The following is a 26,125-nucleotide window of genomic DNA, read 5'->3' on the forward strand; positions in this document are numbered from 1 at the left end:
GCTTTTAAAGCTGTACACACAGTGCACTAGGTGTTCACTAGCATGTTCTAGGGACATCGTTATAGATCAAGCAGGCTGCTTTATACTTACAAAAAACAGCTTTATAATTCCTTTGGGAGTCAAACCAACAGTCAGAGACAGGGAGTGGCTTACGTGGTGTAGTTTAAGTGGACACCGAGCCCCATCTCTGACTGTTAACCGACTTCTTGAAAAATTATGAAGCTGTTTTTTGTAAGTATAAAAAAGCCTAATCTATTTATAATGGATGCCTAGAATATGCTTGTGAAGACCTAGTGCACTGTGTGTGGAGCTTTACACGCATATTTTTGGCAACAGTTTAGCTTTAAAGTAATTTTATTGTTACTAGAATATTGCCTGTCTATTTTACATGGGAAAATTTTTAGGACATTTCTGGCTTTTGACACTAGAAAGCTTTAAAGGGTATTCTGGCTTTATACATAGTTCATAAGGTTGAAAAAAGACCATAGTCCATCAAGTTCAACCTATAACCCTAGTGAGTCCCTACGGAGTTGATCCAGAGGAAGGCGAAAAAACCCTCTCACTAGTGGTAAAAATTATTTCCCGACTCAAGATATGGCAATTAGAATAAATCCCTGGATCAACGTTCTGTCCCTATAAATCTAGTATCCATAACCTGTAATGTTAATAATCTCCAAAAAGTGTATCCAGGCCCCTTTTGAATTATTTTACCAAGCTCACCATGAACTCCTCCGGGAGAGAATTCCACAGTCTCATTGCTCTTCCAGTCTGTGCTGGTGTAGAAACCTTCTTTCCTCTAAACGTAGAGGATGCCCCCTTGTTATAGATACAGTCCTGGGTATAAATAAATCATGGGAGAGATCTCTGTACTGCCCCTGATATATTTATACATAGTTATTAGGTCGCCCCTAAGCCTTCTTTTTTTCTAAACTAAATAACCCCAATTCTGATAATCTTTTTGGGTACTGTAATTCTCCTATTCCCCGTATTACTCTGGTTGCCCGTCTTTGAATCCTCCCCAGCTCCACTATATCTATCTTGTACACTGGTGCCCAGTACTGTACACTGTACACAGTATTCTATGTGTGGTCTGACTAGTGATTTGTACAGCAGTAGAAATATTTCCTTGTTGTGGGCATCTATGCCCCTTTTGATGCACCCCATGATTTTATTTGCCTTGGCAGCAGCTGCCCGACACTGGTCACTACAGCTAAATTTACTGTTAACTAAGACTCCCAAGTCCTTTTCCATGTCAGTCATCCGAAGTATGCTCCCATTTAATACATAATACCAGCCTGTATTTTTCCTCCCCGTGTGCATTACCTTACATTTATCAGTGTTGAACCTCATCTGCCACTTCCCAGCCCAAACCTCCAACCTATCCAGATTCTTTTGTAACAGTGCACTGTCCTGTATTGTATTTATCGCTTTAGAGTTTAGCATCATCTGCAAAGATTGCTACTTTACTATTCAACCCCTCTACAAGGTCATTATTGAATATATTAAATAGAATAGGACCCAAGACTGACCCCCTGTGGTACCCCACTAGTAACAGTCACCCAACCAGAACAAGTATTATTAATAACCAGCCTCTGAGCCAGTTACTAACCCACTTATACACATTCTCCCCCAGCCCCATCCTTCTCATTTTATACACTAACCTTTAATGTGGCACCGTATCAAATGCTTTGGAAAAATCAAGATATACGACATCCAGCAATTTCCCCCTGGTCCAGTCTGGAGCTCACCTCCTCGTAAAAGCTGAAAAGGTTAGTTTGACAAGATTGATCCCTCATAAAGCCATGCTGATATGGGGTCATACATTTATTTTTATCTAGATACTCCAAAATAGCATTTATTAGAAAACCCTCAAACAATTTACATACAACGGAGGTTAAACTAACAGGCCTATAATTCCCAGGGTCACCTTTTGACACCTTTTTAAAAAAACACATTTGTTATGCGCCAGTCCTAGGGAAAAGACTGTCGCTATACATTCCTTGAATATTAAAAATAGGGGTCTGTCTATTACATTACTTAATTCCTTTAGAACACGGGGGTGAATGCCATCTGGATCTAGTGATTTGTCTATTTAGATTTTTTTGTAGGCGGCATTGTACTTCTTCGTGGGTTAGACAGGTGACCTGTACTGGGGAGTTTACCTTATCTTGCTGTATTTTACCTGGCATTTCATTTTCCTCTATGAATACAGTGGAGAAGAATGTATTTAATATATTTAGCTTTTTCCTGATCCCCGTCTATAATTTCTTAATCATTTTTTAAAGGGCCTACACTTTCATTTTTAACCTTTTTTTGGTATTTATATAGTTAAATAACATTTTGGGGTTAGTTTTACTCTCTTCGGCAATGAGTCTTTCTGTCTCTTCTTTTCCGGCTGTTTTTTTCATATTCTACATTTTTCTCTATAGCTTTTTAAAGCTTCTTCACTGCTGTCCTGTTTTAGTAGTTTAAATGCTTTATTTTTGTCATTTATTGCCCCCTTAATACCTCTTACAGTGAGAATTTAACTTTCATTTTGATTTGCTGCTTTGTTTATTTGCCTCAGTAATTGATCTTCTGGCTCTTTCATTATATTTGTTGACTTATAGCAAACCCCTTTTTCAAATTTATTTTTATCTCAATATAATTCTACCCATAGTGACTCCACATTATCTTTCCCCTCCCAAATATCCGCCCGCAGTGCAGCCTTCAGACTGGAGTTCACATAAATACAAACGCCTCCCCCTTTCCGTTTTGTCCCATCCTTCCTGAATAGGCTATAACCATGTACGTTGACTGCCCAGTCATAGCTATCATCCAACTAAGTCTCTGTTATGTAATTTTTTTTACTATGAAGCCTATCCCTATTAACTGTTCTAACTCCTCTCTCCGCTCCACCCCCAGGTACATTAATAAGTTCTTCCTCTCTATCTACACTATCTTCCCTCTCTGTTATAGGTTCCCTCCCCTCCAGTTCCTAGTTTAAACACTCCACCCTTCTAGCCATCTTCTCCCCAAGCACAGCTGCACCCTCCCCATTGAGATGCAGCCCATCCCTACGGTAGAGACGGTATCTGACAGAGAAGTGGGCCCAGTTCTCCATAAACCCAAACCCCTCCTTCCTACACCAGCTTCTGAGCCACTTGTTTACCTTCCTAATCTCCCGCTGCCTCTCTGGTGTGGCTCGTGATACAGGTAATATTTCAGAAAATATTACCTTGGAGGTCCTTGCCTAAAGCTTGCAGCCTAAGTCCCTAAAATAATTTTAAAGGACACTCCACCTACCTCTTAATTTTTCATTGGTGCCAATATGTACCATGACTTCTGGGTCTTCTCCAGCCCCACCCAGCAACCTGTAAACCCGATCCGCGATGTGCAGAACTCGAGCGCCAGGAAGACAACACACTGTTCAACTATCCCGTCTTTGTGACAGATTGCCCTGTCTGTCCCCCTAATAATAGTTGTCACGCCCCGTCCCATAGACCTGAATGGAGGGGGTGTGGTGTGACGTAACTAGGTGGTGTGGCCTTGACGTCACGTCCCCATCTTGGAGGCAGTGCTCGGCACAGAATGCCAGGGGCTGCACCGAGATCGTGGGGTTCCAGGCAGCGGGAACCCTGCGATCACACATTTATGCCCTATCCTTAGTTACATTTAGAGCCCATTGTTGTATCTGAACCTGAGCCCATTTGGAAGATCATCTAGGTCCAGTGAATACAGCTGGCAATAAACAAGAAGTGTCAGCTAAAAACTGTTCTGTCTGACTTCACCTTAAAGGGGTACTCCACCCTTAGTCATCTTATCCCTCTCGCCACTGGGAACCCCCGCAATCTCTCCTGCAGTACCTCCTGTCATCTGCTGCACGGAGCAAAGTTCGCTCCATGCAGCAGACGACAGGGGGTACTGCAGGAGAGAACGCAGGGGTTCCCAGCGGCGGGACCCCCGCGATCAGAAATCCTTTGGATAGGGGATAAGATGTCTAGGGGCGGAGTACTCCTTTAAGCAGGCATGCTCGGTTAAGCATGCATGTCATTTTAATAGAAAGAGAAGAATTGGCAAATGCCAGACACCTCTGACAACTGCTTACCTCCTATAGCATGGTGACTCAGTGGTTACCACTGTGGCCTTGCAGCACCAGGGTCCCAGGTTCAAATTCCAAAAAGGGCAACATCTGCAAAAGAGTTTGTATGTTTTCCCCATTTTTTGCATGGGATTCCTCACTCCAAAACATACTGATAGGTGAATTGAGATTTGGGGCCCCAAAGAGGACAGAGACTGATTTGAGTCTTGTAAAAGCACTGCAGAATATGTTGTGCTATATACAATAAAAAAGTTATTAAAAATAATAATAATAATAATAATAATAGATGATGGAGTCAATCATGCCTACCCTTTTTGTCCATACTTTCCCCTACCATCTGCAACTATTGCATAGTGTGTGTATTTAATATAGTAAGCACTAGATTTTATCTTCTTTTTGCAGAGAGTCAAAGATTGTTGTCTGCTTTTTCTTACCGGATTGTGTTGTAAAGTGTTATTTAATAAAGAGAGGGCAACTTGTACATTGTATTTAATTCCCAGCTTTACTTAAGTGACCAGAAGCTCACCGATCCTCACTTGTCTTATCCGAACAATCATTTGTAGAGCCGGATGTTTATCACTGAACAGGAAAACCTCAGTGCCTGAGTTTAACCATCTGATAACCTAAACCACATGAAGTGCAGCAATACCTTCAACCTCCCAATCTGTGCATGTGTCATAATCTGAAAAAAGATGCTTTATCTGTCATCGGGTTGCCAGACAAAAGTAAATGAACTCCACCTCTCCTGCCCACTCATGTCGTACGTTCCAGACCACAATTTGTTACATAACTGGCAAATGTACTTATTCATTGTCTGCAGCCCTTATGTAGAACATCTGTAAGTTAACTTTAGTTTTGTGTGATGCTGAGATTTCCATGCTTTTCTAGGAATTTAATCTGACGACGTGGTTGTTTAACTTATGATACATAAGCAATTTTCTGACTGTGCAGAACTTCTAAGTTGTAACAATCTCTAGCAGAAAATGAATCAATAAGCCAATGCTGTTTTGAATTTACATGCTATAAAAACTAGTAACATTGTAGACGTTATTTATTCCAACTAACTTTGATTTTTTTTTTTTCTCTCAAGGCGTTTGTGGAGTATGGGTACAACTGCCAGTGCCGCTCAACAGCCGGCCCCCACAGTGCCCCCTAGTGAAAGCCCCCATGGAAATGGCAGTGCAAGTTCAAGTACAGAAGACAGAAACTCTCTTAGCATCCACTCTTTTCAGACCGTGAGCATTCACAACAAGGCCAAGTCCATAATCACCAACAAGGTGGCTCCAGTAGTAATTACGTGAGTACTGTATGGTGCTGTTCTTTCACTGATATGTTGTTCAGGGCATAATCTGATGTCTGTTTCAATTTAGTGAGTAATTTAATTAATTGTGAATATACAAATATTTAATGCATGTTTAATAAAAATGTTCAAACCGAATCTACTACATTTACATATTAGTTTAAAAAAAAAAAAACCTCTGTGCATTTTTATAGGGACTTGACATGTCATGTAAAAATCCAGCTTGATTGACAGTTAAGCGGACTGGGACAGAGATGGAAGGGGGAGTGAGAAGGTGTTTAAGTCCTCAGGGGCTGAGTAAAAGCATTTCCCTATCTTATAGAAGCACAGAAAAATATGTTACAGGTACCATGTTTCTCCTTGCGCTAACAGCTATCTAGCAGTGTCAGCAGTTTGGAACATATATTGTAGCTGACAGATTAAACTTGTCAAATATGGGCATGACTTAAAATTCCTGGGTCCATTGCAACATTTTTTACAGGGCCCCCATGTGCAATGTATCATAGATTAATCTTCAGAAGAAAACAGTATCAATAAGATTTAAGTGCCATAATACTAGCAATGTGGTAGATGGAGAATGAGAACATAAAATTATTTATAGTGTACCTGTCAGATCCCACAAAAAAAAGTTACTCAGTACCTAATCCTGTCATATACATCTAATTTTTATGCCTCTCTCACCTTTATTTATTAAAATTCCTCTTTTCAGTAGCTCACAGTGTTAGAAATCCTTTCAGGGGAAGGGGATGTGTCCCTCACTTGTGGTGGTGGGAGGTGATTGGTGTCTGCTCATGCAGCCTTGTCCATGACTCATGGACAAGCTTGATGCTGCTGTCCCAGTAGGTATGGGGCACCCTAGTGGCAGGATTTTCAGGAGCCATACTCTGTATAAAAAAAATAAAAAAAAAGTTAAACAACTGTATTACAAAAGGTCTTTAATTTTCATCATTAACAACATATTAAACATTTTTGTATCTGACCGTGCCTATTTAAGAATACAGAAGGACCTGTCCATACAAGGCTGACATTTAAAGGATGAGTTTATTTTTTTTTATTTTATTTATTTATTTTTCAGGTACAATTGTAAAGAAGAGTTCCAGATTCATGATGATTTACTTAAAGCACATTATTCCGTTGGGAGGATCTCTGAGACCATGCCGGAACACTATCTTGTACAGGTGAGATCCTCCATTATGTAATATTTGCCTTTTAATAAATAAAGCTTAAATAGATGCATGATCTATTTCACTACATGACATATTTCTTATACAAAATGTTTTCGTGTTATAGCCTCTTGTCAGATCTTATTCGAGCAAATACTACGTTTAGGGCGTATGACTAAGGGGGCACGTCCCTGAAATGTAGCACTGCCGATTTTAAGCTGAGGTCGAATAAGAGCTGACCAGAGGCTGTGACACAAAAACGTATTCTATGAAAAATGTCATGTAAGCAGAAATAATAGAAAAAAAACAATAAAGTAAGCTAAGTTGTTTCTTCAAGATGGTCTGTGAGTAATTCCTTATGGACTTGAGTGTGATAATTGTCTAGCTTTTTCTACATCTATTAGTGCCCTATAAAGCCCTCCTTCTCCATCCACTAGGAATATGTCTATTATTTCTATAACTTTTTAAAAATGAAAGTTGAAAGGATATTTTTTTTTCAGACTCTGTGTTGATACACAAAGCCCTAGACTGTAGACTGTCTTTATATTAGTGCAATAGCAATAGTAGACGCTAGTCAGGGTGTGATTGTTAAAAATGAAGAAAAATTTATAACTAAAATAAATGTGAAACTACTTACCATGGAACAAACTTCATCTTACTTGACTAAAATCTCTAGAATATTCAATCTATTTTTAATATATATATTTTTAAATATCATGTCCAATCAACTTTCATTATCCTTTCTTTTAGGGAAAATATTTTATGGTACGGGATGTGTACAGCAAGTTAGATGTTCTAAACACTACAAGTAGTTTTGGTGCGCCTAATTTTAGACAAGCAAAAGGAGGCTATGAAGTATATGGAATGGGCCAACCCAGCCTGAATGGCTTCAAACAAGTACTGCAGAAGCTTCAGAATGATGGTCATAAGGTAATAAATTGAAGTAGACTTCTGTGTTATTAACAGTGGACACACTATTTGTGAAAAGCTCTCTATGACTACTGTCTTCTACTTTTTATGTGATCTTTTGCGATTTATGAAAAACTACTTATCTTTAAGGGTAAGTTTGCTAATATGATCAATGTCAATTCTGTACAGATTCAAGACAGAACACAATGGAAGTTTAGGGAAGTAATCCCGTGCTGCCGCTGGGCAGCACAGGATTACTTCCCTAAACTTCCATTGTGTTCTGTCTTGAATCGTTATACGCCATTGCGGCATGGGAAGCCTGCAGCAGTCCTGAAGCAATCTATGCGATCTCCATTTTCTGCCTTTTGAGCGTTGTGCCTTGTTATTGCACAACTGTGAAAGGTGAGCACTATATTCACCTTTTTCTATATCAATCTGCTGGTGGTCCTGCACATGGAAGCGCTTCTGTCTTCTTTTATTTTCTCAATTCTGTACAGATAGCAGTGGTCATATAGTGTAAGAATCAGCCTTAGACACAAAACATTTACTGCATAAATGTGGTGCTCAATTAGGGAGTACTGTATGCAGGGTGCTTGGGTATCTTCATGATGCCAGAGCACCGTTAACCTAGATGGTCCGAGGATAGGACAGCTTCTCCTGTGCGGGATAACAAATACACAGATGCTAGGTTACAGATAACTGTCTCTTTACTTTGCTGGAGGTAGCAGAACATAAACAATAGAGACTTCTGTGCAGAGGGATGGGCAGAGTGGAACCCGGGGAGCCTGTAGCCTTGCTGGGAGTCGTAGTGGCTGATGAATACAACTTTAAGATAAAAAGCTGCCCGCAGTGAATTGGACTTCCCCAAGTACTTTGCTTACCGCCAGACTTTGACAATTCACCTGCGCGCTGGGGCTTCCTGAGATTTGGCGTGGCTGTGGAGTTTAGTGGACTTCTCTTTTCCCTTGGTTTCTCCTCTCGGTACCTCAGCTTACAAGCTGGAACACACTCTCCTCTGACTCTGCACTAGCTGAACTCTCTACAACTCCTTCCCCCCCCCCCCCTACACTATATATGGGGTGATTTAGGGGTCTACCATTGGATAACAGGGTAAGCTTGTCACTCTGCGACAAGCCCTTAAGGGTACAGTACATAAATTGGCACATATCACAGCATAACAATGAATCACATTTTCACAGGTTAAACAATGGAACAGTGGGCCCAACATATAGACAGCAGGGATGCTTGTGCCAATCTTTAGCCCACAGGACAGCCTTTGGTGCTAGGACACCACAAAAATACAACCAATTACTACACCAGGTTTATTAACTTGACGTAGCTTTTCTAAATTGAGATGGAGCAAAACATGACAACATATTAACAAAGTTGATTCAGTAAAATAGGATCTTTAAAACTTATTTTTTTTTTTTTAGGCATTCTAGAAAAAATCTTTTAGACTTTAAATTGGCACTATCATTTACACAAACTTTTTGTAGAATTTAGATAACATTATATTTATATCTCTGTAATATACATTGGTTAAAGGGGAATTGAAATCCTGTTTACTCACACTAAACCCAATACACTAGGTTATAGTGCAGGTGAACAGCATTAAAACAAGGGGTACTTACATAATTCTGTCCAGCAGATAAAAAGTAATCCCTGCTCAATGGAGGTGGAGAGCCATCTTGACGAGCTCCCCTGCCTCCTCTATACACAGCGCTATGCTCGCCCTGATATGAATATTCAAATTCTTTCTCTATCACAATACTAGGATGTGAGCGTGAACAAATTAGAATATTCATATCATTGGCGGATTAGTGCTGTTAAGGTACATCATATGACATCTCAGGTTGTAGTTTAAATCTGGTATTTCTAAAAAAAAATAAATTTAGGTGGAAAACCACTATATCGGTGATATACAGAACAATGCTTTCAATACAATGCTTTCAACACAATGCTTTAAAAGTATGAAAGGTGTATGTGTGTGTGTATGTATATATGTATGTGTATATATGTATGTATATGTATGTATATATATATATATATATATATATATATATATATATATATATATATATATGTATATATATGTATGTATATATATGTATGTATATATATGTATGTATATATATGTATGTATATATATGTATATGTATATATATATTATATATTATATATTATATAATATATAATATGCGTTGTGTCTGGGTTGTTGCAACGGTGTGGCAGGGTCTGGTCGTATTAACCCTGTGGGGTAAGGTGTTATTAACCCCTGATTTGTGATGATGCCAGGATGTGGTTGTTTTCTGTATAAGGCCCTGCCGACAACCAACCCAGAAACGGCAGGCAATAAAGGAATGTCCACAGCAGGAATTGGGAGAACTGGAATTTTTACTTAAACTTCTTATGAAACAGTCTTTATGCAGTTTCTCTAGAGGCAACCGGGATGCAGGATACCTCACAGGCTTGCTGGGACTTGTAGTAAGGAGATGATTTATGCAGGCCACTGTGCTACTAATTGTATACTTGAGTTGAGTAGTAGTCACTAGAAATTGTAGATAGAGCTTGATAACTCACGTTTTGAAGTGGAGGTTCTTTAGGCTTTGGCCAAGATGAGATGAATTTAGTAGATGCAGAGATTGTGCTTTCTTTAGATCCAGGAGATAAGAGAAAAGAGAGCTAACTGAGAGACTGCAGTCCCTTATATATTAGGGGGGCTGGACTAAAGCCCATTGGTTGCAAAGCCTGTAGGTCATGTGCCCAGGGAACTCTGGGTACATCACATGACAGTAGATCACATGGCCCAGAAAGGTCCTATACATTTGTACAACTTTATATACACTGAACAATATGCATAATACATCTACAAAGCATTTATATGAAGCAGTAACTGATGACCAAGGGGGGAAGCTTTGCAGGAGAGCCCTATGGACTGCAGGGACTCTTCCTGAGGGGACTTAGGAAGGGTACAGGACCATGTCCTGTACCGGGACACCACATATATATAATTATAATTTTTTTTATTGTACTTTACAGAATATAATTCAGTATAAAATAAAAATGTAGAGGCAATAGAAATGTTCTTTCAGCAACTCACATGCTGCTTGTTATACAGTGAATATAGGGTATTCATCCCTATTTTACTAGTATATGTGCTATTATAGATGTGAAAAGTCGCCTAAGAATATGCCTTCCTGCTCCAAATTCAACAAAGGTCACACCCCACTTGATGAATTATCCGGCTCCTACGCCCATGCTACTCGTTTAGACTACTTTCTAGGGCTGAAGTGACATGGTGTGAGTTTGTGTGTAAATGACGGTGCTGCGACTTTTTTCAGACTTTCAGAGAAAAGATAATGATTCAGTGCCCACTGCATAAAACTAGCCTAAAGTACTGCACATGGTAGTTACTTTCAGATATGATCTATAGCAAAAGTTGCACAAAAGTCGCAGGGGAAGTGACTGAGACTTTTTTTGAGACAATTTTAAATAATAAAAAAATTAAATAGAAAACGATCTAAACAGCTTGATGAATTCCCCTCATTATCCTTATTGTGCCCTATTGCAGGAATGCATGTTTGTCTGTGTCCGTGAAGAGCCTGTGGTGTTCTTGAGATTAGAAAATGACTTTGTGCCTTATACTCCCAGAAGAAAGGAGAATTTGCATGAAAATTTGCACAACCTGGGGAAAGCACTTCGAGTAGAGAATTTGGAACTTGCTATTCGGAAAGAGGTATGCTAATTTTAATAAATATTATGTTCTATTTACAGCTCTTCAGTATACCTCTGCACTCGAAGGGGTTATCCACTGAAAAAAATATATTTAACAAATGTGCCCTGGCTGCATAATAAAACCAAAGAAGCCTTTTTGTTATGCAGCCTGGGACCTCCCATTTCTCTTAATCCTCTTTGAGATGTCCCTACACCTTGATTGGAGTCACCTGTGGTAAATTCAGTTGATTGGACAGGATTTGGAAATACACATCCATGTCTATATAAGGTCTCACAACTGAAAATGCTCTTGAATGATCTGGAAAGAAATGCCTGTAGAGCTCAGAAAGGATTTGTACAAGGATATACACATTTTATTGCTGCACTGAGTGGAAATGGAATGGAAGAAGTTTGAAACAACCAGGACTCTTCCTAGAGCTGGCCACCCCACCAAACTAAATAAACAGAGAAGCAACTTGATAAGAAAAGTGACAAAAACCCAATGGTCACTCTGGCTGAGCTATAAAGATCCTGTGTACAGAAGGGAGAAACTTACAGAACCTCAACAATCACTGCAGCACTCCACCAATCCGGACTTTATGGCAGCGTGATCAGAAAGAAGCCTGTCCTCAGTAAAACCCTGTCTGCTGTTTGCAAAAAAGCACCTAAAGGACTCTCAGAATGTGAAACACAAGATACTGTGAGCTAAAGAATTGAAAATTTAAGCATTCTGACTTCAATTCTAAGCATCATGTTTGAAGGAAGCCAAGCACTACTCATCACCTGCCCAATACATTCCTACAGTGAAGCATGGTGTTGGCAGCATTAAAGGGGTACTCTGCCCCTAGACGTCTTATCCCCTATCCAAAGGATAGGGGATAAGATGTCTGATAAATCCCTTTACCCATGTGAGCCCTTTGTTTGGGTTTAATTAAGGGCTCTAGCAGGGTCACATAAGGATACTCACATAGTTGTCCCTAAGACACTCCTGTGTTGTCTTGGCTGTGTGCTCAGGATCATTGTCTTGTTGGAAGGTGAACCAACAGCACCACTCTGGATCAGTATTTCAATAAGAATATCTCTGTATTTTGCTTAATTCAGCTTTTCCAGAAACTCTGACCAGTTTTCTTGTTCCAGCCACTGGAAGACACCCCAATGTCTGATCGCGGGGGTCCCGCCGCTGGGGACCCCCGGGATCTCAGCTATGGCACCCTGCTGTCATTACTGCACAGAGCAAACTCGCTATGTGCGTAATGACGGGCAATACAGGGGCCGGAGCATCGTGAAATCACGGCCCGCCCCTTAATGCAAGTCTATGGGAGGGGGTGTGACAGCCGCCATGCCCCCTCCCATAGTCTTGTATTGAGGGGGGCGGACTGTTATGTCACAAGGGGTGGAGCCATGATGTCACAATGCTCCGGCCCCTGTATTGCCCGTCATTACGCACAGAGCGAGTTTGCTCTGTGCAGTAATGACAGCGGGGTGCTGCAGCCGAGATCCCGGGGGTCCCCAGCGGTGGGACCCCCGCGATCAGACATTGGCTTCCAGTGGCTGGGACAAGAAAACTGGTCAGAGTTTCTGGAAAAGCTGAATTAAGCAAAATACAGAGATATTCTTATTGAAATACTGATCCAGAGTGGTGCTGTTGGTTCACCTTCCAACAAGACAATGATCCTGAGCACACAGCCAAGACAACACAGGAGTGTCTTAGGGACAACTATGTGAGTATCCTTATGTGACCCTGCTAGAGCCCTGAATTAAACCCAAACAAACGGCTCACATGGGCAAAGGGATTTATGAATATTCACAAGGTGGGCGAGCATATAGGAAGAGAGGAAAGAAATAGGGATTCTGTCTCCTGTCTCCATTGCTGATAATACATTTACATATTAGCAATGTGCCCTGTATCTCCGGAAGGGTCACTCCAATCCTGTTGGTAGTATATATCTTTTTAATCCTGTTCACCCGCACCATAACCCTGTGTATTGAGTTTATTGCATGTGAACCAGCTTTGTTTCCCCTTCAAGCACAAGGCTTCAACATAAAATGTGAAAAAGTGAAACAAAGGGTATGTTCACTCTGGGTAATTTGAGAGGAATCCCTGGCGGCTGCCGATGAAATCCTTCCGCGGTAGGACAGCGTGGCCCTGTGCCATCACCGTTGATAGTAATACAGTGCTTACGGAAGTCCGTGCAAAGAATAAACAGGTTGATTCTTTGCACGGATCAGTTTCAGCAGCGGAATTCTCTGCTGCTGAAATTCCGCAGTGAACGGGTCTGCGGAAGATCCATTGACACTAAGGATTTAGCAAGGGAATTCTGCATTGTGAACCCCTAACATTAGTGTGAATATATACAAAGGGTCTGAAAACTTTCTGATTACATTGTAGAATCATAATAGGGCTTTTATTATGATCAAATAAATTATTTTAAAAAAGTGTGGAATAGACCTATTAACTCTCACTGCTGAGGGTTTGCCACAATGTATCCACTAAGGGTAATCCTCTGTGAACTACATGTGGCAGCAGTACAATTCTTGAAACTAGTGAGAAATTGAAAGATGAAGTTGTACAGAATTGTAGAACTTTTCTGTGTACCATGACTAAGCTGTATTTGCAGAAGGCTTTTGTCCTTAAAGGGTTACTCTGCTGCTCAGCGTTTGTCGGCGCCGGCTCCAGCGTTCGGAACAGTTTGTTCCAAACGCTGAGCAGCGGAGTACCCCTTTTTAAATGGGTACTCCGCCCCTAGACATCTTGTACCCTATCCAAAGGATAGGGGATAAGATGTCAGATCGCGGGGGTCCCGCCGCTGGGGACCCCCGGGATCTCGGCTGCAGGACCCACCTGTTGCAGCTTCCGGAAACGCTGGAGGCTTCGGCTCCCGACCACGGTGACGTGAGATCGTGACGTGATGACTCCGCCCCCGTGTGACATCACGCCCCGGTCCTCAATGCAAGTCTATGGGAGGGGGGCGTGACAGCTGCATGCGGCATGCAAGATCACGGGAGTCCCCAGCGGCGGGACCCCCGCGATCAGGCATCTTATCCCCTAAGTGCCGGAGTACCCCTTTAAAGTGTTCACGTTTTTTTTAACCAATGTCTTTTACAAATATACATAGGATGTTGTTTTCTACATTATATATAGAGGTACACTTTAACATGAAGTTTATTGGCCTACATTTGGTGATTTTGTAATTTATGGTAACAAGTCAATGTTCACATAATATATTGTATATTTTTGATGCCCAGAATTGTCAGGTGTTTCTGTTTGTGATAAACTGTATAATTTATCATGAGTAAAGAACACTCCTGACATATTTATTCATTTATTTTTCTTATTTGTTCAGCTTTATGACTTTGCCCAGTTGAGCGGGAACAGTTATTTTATATATAATGACATTGAGCATTTTAAGGATGAGCCTCACTCTGTCAAGGTTGAGTGTGAAGAAGATATACACGTAACAGAGGAAGTGTATACCAGGCCTGTTTTCTTACTGCCCTCCTACAGGTAAGTGTCCTTAGCACTAAGGTTTGGGAGAGTGAATGCACGTGGGTCCACATAGGTATGTGTAAAGTTACCAAAGAAGACTACAAGGATGTATGCATTGGTGAGTTCACCAATTGTGGAAAAAAAGACACTGGCTCAAAAAAACATAATGTAAAAATACACAGTAACTATTTTAAAGTATAATAAAAAAGTACGGTTACCAGTTACACATAAAAGTAGGTACAGTATAAAAGAACAAAGAAATCAAGACAGACAAGCTTTCAGGGTACACACAATTACAATGATATCGGTAAAACAAAAAAAAAAAAGCTCAATCTGTTAACAAATCAGAGTGACTAAACAAAAGAGCTTGTGATACCAAGAAATGTGTACATAAGTTCAATAGCTGAAGTAGAGTGTCTGGTTGCGTAAATTTACACAGCAAACCTGAGTAATAGCAAATGTTATATAATCCATATCATTCTCATGAAGTTTTTTGGTGCTCATTTTAAACCCCCCACCCCCTCCTTCATGTTCCAAAATAAAACCCAAAAGGCTGGAATGTGTCCTCCTTTCTTTTCAAAGAGAATACATGCTGCAGTTTACAACTTAAAATTGTATAGGGTTACTTGGTGCCCATTGACGCAATTAAAAATGAAGTCCAAAAATTCTAGGCTACTCTCATACTCTTATTTCTGTCAGTACTGCACAGCGTATTTTTGCCCTTGGGAAATATACCGTATTTTTCGTCATATAAGACGCTCCGGCATATGAGACGCAGCCGTTGGCTGTCCGCAGGTTGAAGACCACTGGTATAGGAGGTAATACTGACGTGTCCCCGCCGCTCCAGACCTTCACCGCTCGTCACCGCTGCCCTTGATGTCGCCCTCCATGGCTGTCGCCGCGTCCCCGGAACGTCGCTCAGGAACGTCTCTGCTGCCCGGTATCCTCCCTCTCCGTTGCCGCCATGATGTCGCTACGCACGCCGCTCCTATTGAATGACGGGACGGCGTGCGCGACGACGTGATGATGACGGAGAGCGCCGGCCATGCAGGAGATCCTGGCAAGGAGCAGACACCAAGGAGGCAGGTAAGGTCCCCTCCCGGTGTCCTGTAAGCTGTTCGGGACGCCGCGATTTCGCCGCGGCGGTCCCGAACAGCCCGACTGAACAGCCGGGTTAGTGTTATTTTCGCTTCAGATGCGGCGGTCAGCTTTGATCGCCGCGTCTGAAGGGTTAATACAGGGCATCTCCGTGATCGGTGATGTCCTGTATTAGCCGCGGGTCACGGCCGTTGATGGCCACAGGGACCGCCACGATAGGACAGGTATTTGCCATATAAGACGCACCAACTTTTCTCAAAAGTGCGTCTTATACGGCGAAAAATACGGTACACTTTGTAAACCTACCCAATGCGTCTTAAACGGCGAAAAATACGGTACACTTTGTAAACCTACCCCAAATGAAATTATAAAGTTGCACAGCAGCCTAACATAAGGGCCTTATTAAAAGGAGCAATTATGGTAGGAACGGACTGATATTACCCTGTGTAATAGGGCCAGCGATTGTGCGGGCGACAGATCATGTAAGCAAAAGGATACACAAGTGATCGTTCGTTCAGCCATGCCCGCATAATTGTCCAGCCTTCTAATAGGCTCTGTAATTGAGTGTCAGTCTATAAGATTGGCGCTCTTTTACACTGCATGTCGCCCTGTAAGGAACTTAGGAATACCCATCATGCACTCACATAAAGCTCAGTAGGTAAAAATAAATTGGGACCACAAAGGAAAGCAGATTTATTCCAAAACGAAATGTGTGAGCTGTTGGCCTACTAGCTTTGTAAGTGATTACATTTTATTATACCTTATTATTTATAGAAATAGCAGCTACACCTGAATTTTCATGTTTCACACCTAGCGTTTGTGAATGAGCAGCACACCTCTTTTATTATACTAACATAGCTTCATTAGAGATTGTGAAAATAAGATAATGTTTATCTTGTTTATAAATATGGCTCCCAACCTATTTTGCAGATACCACCGTTTGCCCCTACCAGTAGATGGGGCTCCTCTGGAATCGCAGTTTGACGCTTTTGTAAACTTTCTCAGGGTGAGTAAAACTTTTAGCGCTCATCGCTTTTTGTGCATCACCTAGCTGGTTACGGTCTATAGGACAAGTTACTCATCACTTTACTGGAGGAAGTTTTTAAATCTTTACTAGTATTCACTGTCTTTAATAAGAGACAAGGTGCGCGCACACAAAAAATGTAGAGCGCTCAATTTGCCATCAGTACAATATGTATCCAAGGAAAAACATGTTGTTGAGTTTGACTATAGGATGGAACACCCAAGTATACAGTAACTGCAGTAGTTTGGTGGCAGTTTGGTATATTACTAGACGTTTAAGTCAAAACTAGTATGAGTAGTCCATTACTTACAAATATTAGATTGAACTTTAGTACACGCAGTCTACTTTCAGAACTGAATCTGGCACTTTCCCATAAGAATAGACCAGCTGTGCCAGGAGGTGAATCACGGCACTTACAGAAGTTGTTTGAAGTTGGCAAATATCACTTTGAGTTACTGCTGTTCTCTTATGCTAACCTGCCAAAAGTACTGTGTATTTGCTCCCAAAGCTCAGGCTTCTCTATCCTTTTACAAAACTTGTGGTGTGTTTTATTTATTTATTTTTTTTTTTTGTGGGGGGTGATATTTCACAGAGAATGAGCCGATTTATAAATGTCCTACAATTAAATCTTCTATGGCTGGTGAGCAGTCATTTGTCCTATTGTTAGATTTTAAAGGGATACTCCACTGGCCAGTGTGGAACTAAATGTTCCGAACTGTTTTCACACTGTGGGGGTCAGCCATGCCCCCTCGTGACATCATGGCCATGTCCCCTCAATGCAAGTCTATGGGAGGGGGTGTGACGCCTGTCACGCCCCCTCCCTTAGGCTTGCATTGAGGGGACATGGCCATGACGTCAAGAGGGGGCATGGCTGACCACCGCAGTGCGAAAACAGTTTGGAACATTTAGTTCCACGCTGGCCAGTGAAGTACCCCTTTGACTTCTGGCAAAAAAGAAAAGAACTACTGGTGTTGTTGGCATTTACAGCAGAATATAAGTGGTCTATATTTTTATATGAGGGCATGGTGAGAAGTGTTCAGCCTTAGCCAGTAAAAATTGAGCTAGGAAGTTGTAATTGTTTCTGTTCTACATATTTCCCCAGGAAGTCAATGCACATACAATCCTGCAAATAAAATTCTTCCGAATGCTGGTGTAACAACTTATTTGTAGCATTAGTTGCCTCCGGAACACACTCAAATCAATGTACCTTTTAGGTGTTTTTTGAGATTGAGGAACAGATGGTAGTCAGAAGGAGCCAGGTCAGGCTATTAGGGTGGATGGGTATTATTTGAAAGCCTAAGGAGTTTTGTTTCGCCACTGTTTCAGCCTCAATGTGTGTCAAGGCATTTTCCTCTTTTTTTTTAAAATGTTTTGGGATCCTCTTTGCTGCGAGCTTTCTCATTTCCAAGTTGTTGTGAATAATGGCACCACCTCTCTCTCAAGTGATGTTCCCAGATACGTGGCAATACCCTTGGCTGATATTCGGTGGTCCTCCATGATCATGTCATGGATGACTTTCACGTTTGCAGGGACAGAGACAGAAGCAGGCCATCCATTGGGTTTCTGGCTTTCAACAAAATGGTATTTTAAAATTGACAACCCAACATTTTAACTGTTACATACGAAGTGCTATTATCACCCAAAGTTTGTAACCTTTCATCAAGGACATGCTTCACACCTTTCCCTTGGAGGAACAAGAACTTGAATATGGTCTAATGTTCTTCCACATTGAACTTTTCTGGAGGTGCTGACATGTTCACTTTGGACCAGAAAATTAAGAGATTTTAAAATGTTAAAATCCTAGGTAGTTCATTGTTGCACCATTGAATTTAAACTTATTGGTCAGTACACTCTGCAATTTACAGCTTTCTAGTTAATTTTTTTCTTGTCTCTTTATTTTATTTAGATCTTAATGGTCCCATCCTTATTTTTAATTATTTGTAAAGCCTATACTTAGGGTGTACAGACATAGGGGGAGATTTATCAAAACCTGTGCAAAGGAAAAGTTGCCTAGTTGCCCATAGCAACCAATCAGATCGCTTCTTTCATTTTGCAGAGGCCTTGTTAAAAATAAAAAGTGATCTGATTGGCTGCTATGGGCATCTGGGCAACTTTTCCTCTGGACAGGTTTTGATAAATCTCCCTCATAGTACATGGTGTACTCTTATGCCCCTTTTTGTGTTTTTATTATTTTAATTTAACCTCTTCTAATTTTATTTAGATAGCGAGTCTACAAATTTTTGCATGTATTATTGTATGAGTACATCAAAGTTATAGCTTTATAAATGTTGGCGTAAGGCTAAGTTTCCACTTGGTTATTTTTCTGTTATTGAGCCAAAGTCAGAAGTGGATCCATAAGGGAGGAGAAGTGTAAGTCCTTCCTTTATATGTCCTATTCCTTTTGATTACACTCCTGGCTTTGGCTCAAAAACTGCAGTGGCAGATATCCAAAAACTGCCAGAAGAAAAAAAACAAGTGGAAACTTAGCCTCATGGGTTCTGTCTGAGCCCACTGCACTGGTTTATGTGAACAGTTTAAGTTAGCACCTTATTTATTCACGTAAAATAAAGACTTGTGATGACAATATAGACTTACTTTCTTGAATTCTTCTAGTAAAACTATAGTTTCTGCATTTCAGGAAAACCCTTGCCTCCTGCTTCTCCATGATGTCAGCTGCCCCCCACCTGCTTTGCTTTTCAGTTGCCAGACAGGAGTTGGTAGGACGAACCTTGCCATGATTCTGGGAACCCTAGTTTTGTATCACCGAAAGGGTGTGACTGAAAAAGAGACGTGAGTTCTTCTTAAAGGGTTTTGTTTTATGTTGTTGTTGTTGTTGTTGTTGTGGAATCTACTCCAACAACCCATGGCAGACTGGGTGCAATGCTTGGGAATGGGGATTTAAAATCTGTACATAAAAAGCCCATTGATATCACCACCACAGGTACATTTGGGCAAAATAGTGTTTAGTCAGCCACCAATTGTTCAAGTTCTCCCACTTAAGATGAGAGAGGCCTGTAATTTTCATCATAGGTATACCTCAACTATGAGAGACATAATGAGAAAAAAAAAATCCATAAAATCACATGATTTTTAAAGAATGTATTTGTAAATTATGGTGGAAAATAAGTATTTGGTCAATAACAAATGTTCATCTCAATACTTTATTATATACCCTTTGTTGGCAATGACAGTGTTTAAACATTTTCTGTAAGTCTTCACAAGGTTTTCACACACTGTTCTGGTATTTTGGCCCATTCCTCCATGCAGATCTCCCCTAGAGCAGGGATGTTTTGAGGCTGTCGCTGGGCAACACAGACTTTCAACTCCCTCCAAAGGTTTTCTATGGGGTTGAAAAAAAAAATCAGCCCTCATACCGTCCCGTACGCAGAAAAGTAAAAAAAGTTATAGGGGTAGAAAATGAGAATTTTTAACATATAAATTTTCCTGCATGTAGTTAGGATTTTTTGCCGAAGTACGACAATATCCAACCTATATAAGTAGGGTATCATTTTAACCGTATGGACCTACAGAATAAAGATAAGATGTTATTTTTACCGAATAATGAACTGCGTAGAAACGGAAGCCCCCAAAATTTACAAAATTACATTTTTTCTTCAATTTTGTCGCACAATTAATTTCTTTTCCATTTCACTGTGGATTTTTGGGTGAAATGACTGTCACTGCAAAGTAGAATTGGTGGCGCAAGAAATAAGCCATAATATGGAATTTTATGTGCAAAATTGAAAGCGTTATGATTTTTAGAAGGTGATAAGGAAAAAATGAAAATGCAAAAACGGAAAAACCATGCGTCCTTAATGGATTAAAGGGGTGGAAAACTTTATTATTTTTTTTAATCAACTGGTGCCAGGAAGTTAAACAGATTTGTAAATTACTTCTATTAAAAAAATCTTAATCCTTCCAGTACTTAATCTGTATAGTACAGAGAAAATTATTTTCTCTTTGGATTTCTTTTCTGTCACAAACACAGTGCTCTTTGCTAACACCTCTGTCCATGTCAGGAGCAGAAGACACTCCCCATAGCAAACATATGCTGCTCTGGACAGTTCCTAAAATGGATAGAGGTGTCAGCAGAGAGCACTGTGTTCGTGACAGAAAAGAAATCCAAAAAGAAAATAATTTTACAAGTAATTTACAAATCTGTTTTAACTTTCTGGCCAAGTTGGTTTAAAAAAAAAAAGTTTTCCACGGGAGTACCCATTTAAAGTGCAACTATCATGACATTTTGGTGCAATAACCTGCACACAGCCTTTGTACTGTGTGCAGGTGGTGGGTATAACAATGTTTTTACCTGAAATTTGGCGGCTTTCATGACTGCAAAAAAGGCTTTTATTCAAAGCCACTGACGGTCGGATAGGCGTGGCGCCAGGTACGCGATGCCCCGCCGCCGCCACCCCCACCCCCATGCCTACCCCGTATGTCCGTGCTGGGACCTCTGTGTGATTGACACACAGGTTCCAGCGCATGCGCCCTTCAGCTAATCTAACCTGTGAGCTGCTGTGTGTCATCCAGCAAGCGCTCGCTCCCGCCGCAGTCTTCCTTCTCAGTGCGCCTGCGCAGAGCAGCGCGCAATCAGGTTAGTTCTCGATACTAGGTGCAGAGCGCAGACACACTGAAGAGGAAGACTGCTGCGGGAGGATGACACACAGCAGCGTGCAGGTTAGATTAGCTGAAGGGCGCATGCGCTGGGACCGGTGTGTCAATCACACAGAGGTCCCAGTGCGGACATACGGGGTAGGCGTGGGGATGGGCATGGCGGCGGTGGGGCATCGCGTACCGCGCGCCACGCCTATCCGACCGTCAGTGGCTTTGAATAAAAGCCTTTTTTGCAGTCATGAAAGCCACCAAATTTCAGGTAAAAACATAGTTATACCCACCACCTGCACACAGTACAAAGGCTGTGTGCTGGTTATTGCACCAAAATGTCATGACAGTTGCGCTTTAAAAAGTTTAGAGATGAGCGAAGTTACAGTGATTCGATTAGTCATGAAATTCTCGGCTCGGTGGTTGCTGACTTTAGCTTGCATAAATTAGTTCAGCTTTCAGGTGCTCCGGTGGTCTGGAAAAGGTGGATACAGTCCTAGGAGACTCTCTCCTTGGACTGTATCCACATTTTCCAGCCCACCAGAGCACCTGAAAGCTGAACTAATTTATGCAGGCTAAAGTCAGCAACTGCCAAGCTGAGAAGTTTGTGACGAATCGAATCACTAAGTTCGCTCATCTCTAAAGAAGTTACAGGTCTGTGAGAGGCAGAAATCTTGCTAATTTGTAGGTGACCAAATATTTATTTTCCACCATAATTTGCAAATAAATTATTTAAAAATCAGACAATGTGATTTTATGGATTTATTTCCCCCCCCATTATGTCTCTCGTAGTTGAGGTATACCTATGATGAAAATTACAGGCCTCTCTCATCTTTTTATGTGGGAGAACTTTAGTGGCTGACTAAATACTTTTTTGCCCCACTGTATGGAAAGGAATACCATCAATAAATGGTATTAAACTGTATACTGTTGTGCCCAAAGCATATCTATAAGCTTCAATAGACTAAACATAGTCTGGTCTGGTGACTGTCTGGTTTGTTTTATGCTAGCATATATTTTATTTGAGAGAGGATAGTGTAGACTATAAATTTTTTCTATACTTCGATTATAACATATATCAGCCTAGAATAGACAAACCATGCTCACAAAATGTTATGTTTTGATAATTGAAGCCTAAGACTATGCTGAAGGTATGGTGCAGTATATATTTGAATGCATGTTTGATGGTAATTTGATGTATATCTGTGATGGAGAGAATTACTGTGAAGCCAAATTTGCAATAATAATAATAATGTTGTGATTATTCTCCTTATTTTTTTTTTTCTCCTTCTGGAAAAAACAAAAATCCCCAGTCATGGTTAAAAGCTCTTTTTAAAGGGCCAAACAATGGTGCCACCTTTAGGAGGATCCACCCCTGCAAGTCAAAGAGCAAGTCCTTTTCCTTTTGGAGGGGGGCTACTATGCATAATAATTCATATAAAGATACAAAAAACTTCCAGTAAACATCCCTGTGGTCTTAAGACACAACTGTAGAAAGCATGCGGTTGGTCATTTGAAACATGGGCATGTCAGCCAAACCTAAGCCAAAGGTGAACAGGGCGGGCTTCTAGTTCAGGAATTCATCGGCGCTGACCGGGAGAAGGACATCAGACAGGTAGGATACCTTGACAGAGGATTTTATTGTGGATAATGCAACGCGTTTCGCCACGCATGCGTGGTGAAACGCGTTGCATTATCCACAATAAAATCCTCTGTCAAGGTATCCTACCTGTCTGATGTCCTTCTCCCGGTCAGCGCCGATGAATTCCTGAACTAGAAGCCCGCCCTGTTCACCATTGTCTCATATCAGGAAGGCTGCAGATCATTTTCTACGCGATCACCATTGTTGTGTATGGGCTACACAACTATGTCGGGTGAGCGGTGATTCTTCCCCCTACCCTCCCCCTACATTATAGTGACTTTACTCCACAAGGAGCACCTCCGTCTTTTCTCTTTCCTCTAAACCTAAGCCAAAAGAACACTTGTTTTGGGTTAACAGAGGTTGATGGCATGTTAGACATATACATTGGGAGTATTTTCAGAGATAAACAAAATGTTGTCCCCAAATGTGTTTACATCTTCTTTTCTGCCCACATAGTACCACTTAATAACAGTACAATAATTTATTTTCCTGATCTATTACCCTTCTTAAATCATGGCTTCTATATATCCCTACCACCCTGGCCCATTTTCCTCTACTACAGTCACATGTATGGGAGCATTACTGCTCCCTTTATATTTCCTGGGCAAGCTGCTCTCATACCCCACGCAGTGAATGTACTCTGCTTTACAGGGCGAAGTATACATTGATCACTACTGTACAGGAGCAGGGAGTCTCTTGATTCTATGTATATTTTTTCTGAGATGCCCTACACCGATAGTGTAGTTTGCAGTGTAAACAGTGTAGCGCTCCGCAAAACAAGTGTGAGATCACTACATCTGTAATGTACTGAATATATGAAAAATTTGATGTAGATTTCCACATCACAGGCGCACCATACCCCTAACCCTTGTAAAGTAGAAGGACTAAGTATAGTATAAAGTGCATAGAGGCATTACATTAAAAATGCAGATGCAGCAGATCATACAGCTATAAGAGTGCGTATATACTGTATAGTCACTTAGCCGGAGTCTAATGATCACTATTAACAAATACATAAGCAATAACATTCAGTCTGCATATTCCACATTCTTAAGAGCCTGGCAATGATCTATATCAGATATATTTACATCGTAAGACTTATAGACAGGAGCGGGTTTCCATGACAATATCTTGTAACAGCATAAATTTGGCAGGCGGAAAGTCTTGGCTTTGTTCTTATTATTTTTTTACAAGCCATATGCCATAACTAGCTGGTCCGCCTGGCGGGTAACTGACACGTTCATGTAACATGAACATGGTTTGATCAACATATATGAAATTCTTCATGTAATAGATATGCATACGGCACTGTGTATACGGAGATTTAGTGCAGTCTCTCTGGGCAACGCTCGCACTTATAGTGCTGTGGTGCTCTGGCTAATTGAAAGCGTTCATGAATATCCAACAAAGTAAAAGATGAAGTGATAGCCGACACTCACCAGTCTTCTTAAAATTCTTCTTTATTATACTATCTGGCCCGGACGAAGTGCACCTGCTGCACGAAACGGAGCTTTGTTTCCTATGTAACCCCCCTACGTCTGTTCCCTACCCACCTTATATGTGAGTATAATAAAGAAGAATTTTAAGAAGACTGGTGAGTGCCGGCTATCATTTCATCTTTTACTTTGTTGGATATATATGAAGTTCTTGTATACACATTTTCTGAGTACAATCTACTTGCATTCCAGGATCACCCAGAGCACCAATGACTCGCCAAAGGAACGTTTTCAAGTGATACAGAACTTTATTAATATGGTACCAAATGGAGAACAAATTGTTGAAGAGGTAACTATTGAACGGACTCAAAAAATAGTTTGCATTGTAATTGCACTCTTCTAGACTGGGTGACTAGTCTGGATTGATGGCGTATATAGGTTTTCATAATAAAAATATAAAATAGTACAGCAGACTTTTAGATCAGGGATTGCATAATGGTTGACACATGTGCACTCAATGGGCTGTATTACATGTGAATGTTCTTGAATGTGTACTGTGTGTGATGTATGTGATTCCATTGGGTTGCATAATGTTCGTCAATGAGAATGTGGGAAACATGAATACATTGTGAAGAATTGTGTGTCCGATACATAATTGCCTTAGGTTGATGGTAAGGCCAGGGCTAGACTGGAACTTTTGTAGTGCTACAATGTTGAATTGCATACAACTCAATGGATTGTTTCCAAAACAGCTGTAGCTGAATAGTTGAAATATATCTTGTAGCACTACACAAGGTCGCGGTGTAGCCCTGTCCAAACACAACAGTCAATAAAAAGCCAGCTAGAAAGATGATCACACCCTACAGCATGGCTAACTACATTCAATAGACTCCTATGGGGAGAATTACAAGCTAAAGGATTTATGGCCATCATACATACAGTTCAGCACGTTACACTTGCTTACACTAAACACTTTCAGGAGAAAATAATGTTTAATTTTATTTATTTTTTCTCTTGGCAATTGGTGTTTAATAGCAGATTCATGATGGGAAAAGTCAACAAAGTCGCATTTAAATGTATTTCTTTGCCATTATTGCCTTTCCCACATAATGCAGATAATGTGCAGCTACCTGCATGTACATAATTAAGGGCTGAACAACACAGGCAGATTAATCTCTGCAATGAATTCTCATGAGATTAATCCCTCTACAGAAAAAACTTCCTACTTTGCACAATTTTCTCTGATTTAATCCCCACAGATTAATCTCTGGATTCTGAAGGGAAAATTAATTTCCTGCTGAATCGCCTGTAAAGCAAATAATCTGAATTAGGTATTTAATTGCATAACATTACTTTCTATGGAAGAGGTTAACCTATAGATTGCATGCTTTAATTGGGCATGACATGATTATCATATGACTTAAAGAGAACCTGTCAGAGCCTTGTACCCAACAAAACTAAATATATTGGTGGTAAGGGTTTAAAGTGGAATTCCAGCCTATGTTGTGGGGTAGGGAAAAATTGTAGAAAAAAAGCCATACTTGCTAGCCTGGTTCCCCAAAGCTCCTGTCTGGCTTTGTCTGGTGCCCAAATCTTCTGTCTGCTTCCAAGATAAGCAATCTGGAAAGGACCTGCTGGCTCAGCCAATCACTGGCCAATACGTTGCAGT

The 26,125-nt window shown here is 40.8% G+C and overlaps 1 protein-coding gene and 1 long non-coding RNA gene across 7 annotated transcripts in view; one reads left to right on the top strand and one right to left on the bottom strand.

The window, feature by feature from the left end:
• Positions 1 to 26,125, top strand: part of PALD1 (phosphatase domain containing paladin 1) — a 323,546-nt gene that overhangs the window by 153,260 nt on the left and 144,161 nt on the right. For all 6 annotated transcript variants that reach the window (XM_056530501.1, XM_056530504.1, XM_056530500.1 and 3 more), the window contains 8 exons: positions 5,172 to 5,378; positions 6,457 to 6,559; positions 7,295 to 7,474; positions 11,025 to 11,189; positions 14,512 to 14,672; positions 16,683 to 16,758; positions 19,415 to 19,566; positions 24,709 to 24,805. In XM_056530501.1, coding sequence (XP_056386476.1) covers positions 5,172 to 5,378; positions 6,457 to 6,559; positions 7,295 to 7,474; positions 11,025 to 11,189; positions 14,512 to 14,672; positions 16,683 to 16,758; positions 19,415 to 19,566; positions 24,709 to 24,805 — 1,141 coding nt within the window. The remainder of the gene's footprint in view (positions 1 to 5,171; positions 5,379 to 6,456; positions 6,560 to 7,294; positions 7,475 to 11,024; positions 11,190 to 14,511; positions 14,673 to 16,682; positions 16,759 to 19,414; positions 19,567 to 24,708; positions 24,806 to 26,125) is intronic.
• The window catches only part of LOC130282352 (uncharacterized), a 34,330-nt gene that overhangs the window by 2,435 nt on the left and 5,770 nt on the right, over positions 1 to 26,125 (bottom strand). Inside the window, exons 2-3 of the long non-coding RNA XR_008846353.1 lie at positions 6,063 to 6,265; positions 1,662 to 1,761 (exon numbers count right to left, since the gene is read on the bottom strand). This is a non-coding gene — a long non-coding RNA (uncharacterized LOC130282352). The remainder of the gene's footprint in view (positions 1 to 1,661; positions 1,762 to 6,062; positions 6,266 to 26,125) is intronic.

The sequence above is a fragment of the Hyla sarda genome, chromosome 7, assembly GCF_029499605.1.
Source record: "Hyla sarda isolate aHylSar1 chromosome 7, aHylSar1.hap1, whole genome shotgun sequence".
NCBI lineage: Eukaryota > Metazoa > Chordata > Amphibia > Anura > Hylidae > Hyla > Hyla sarda.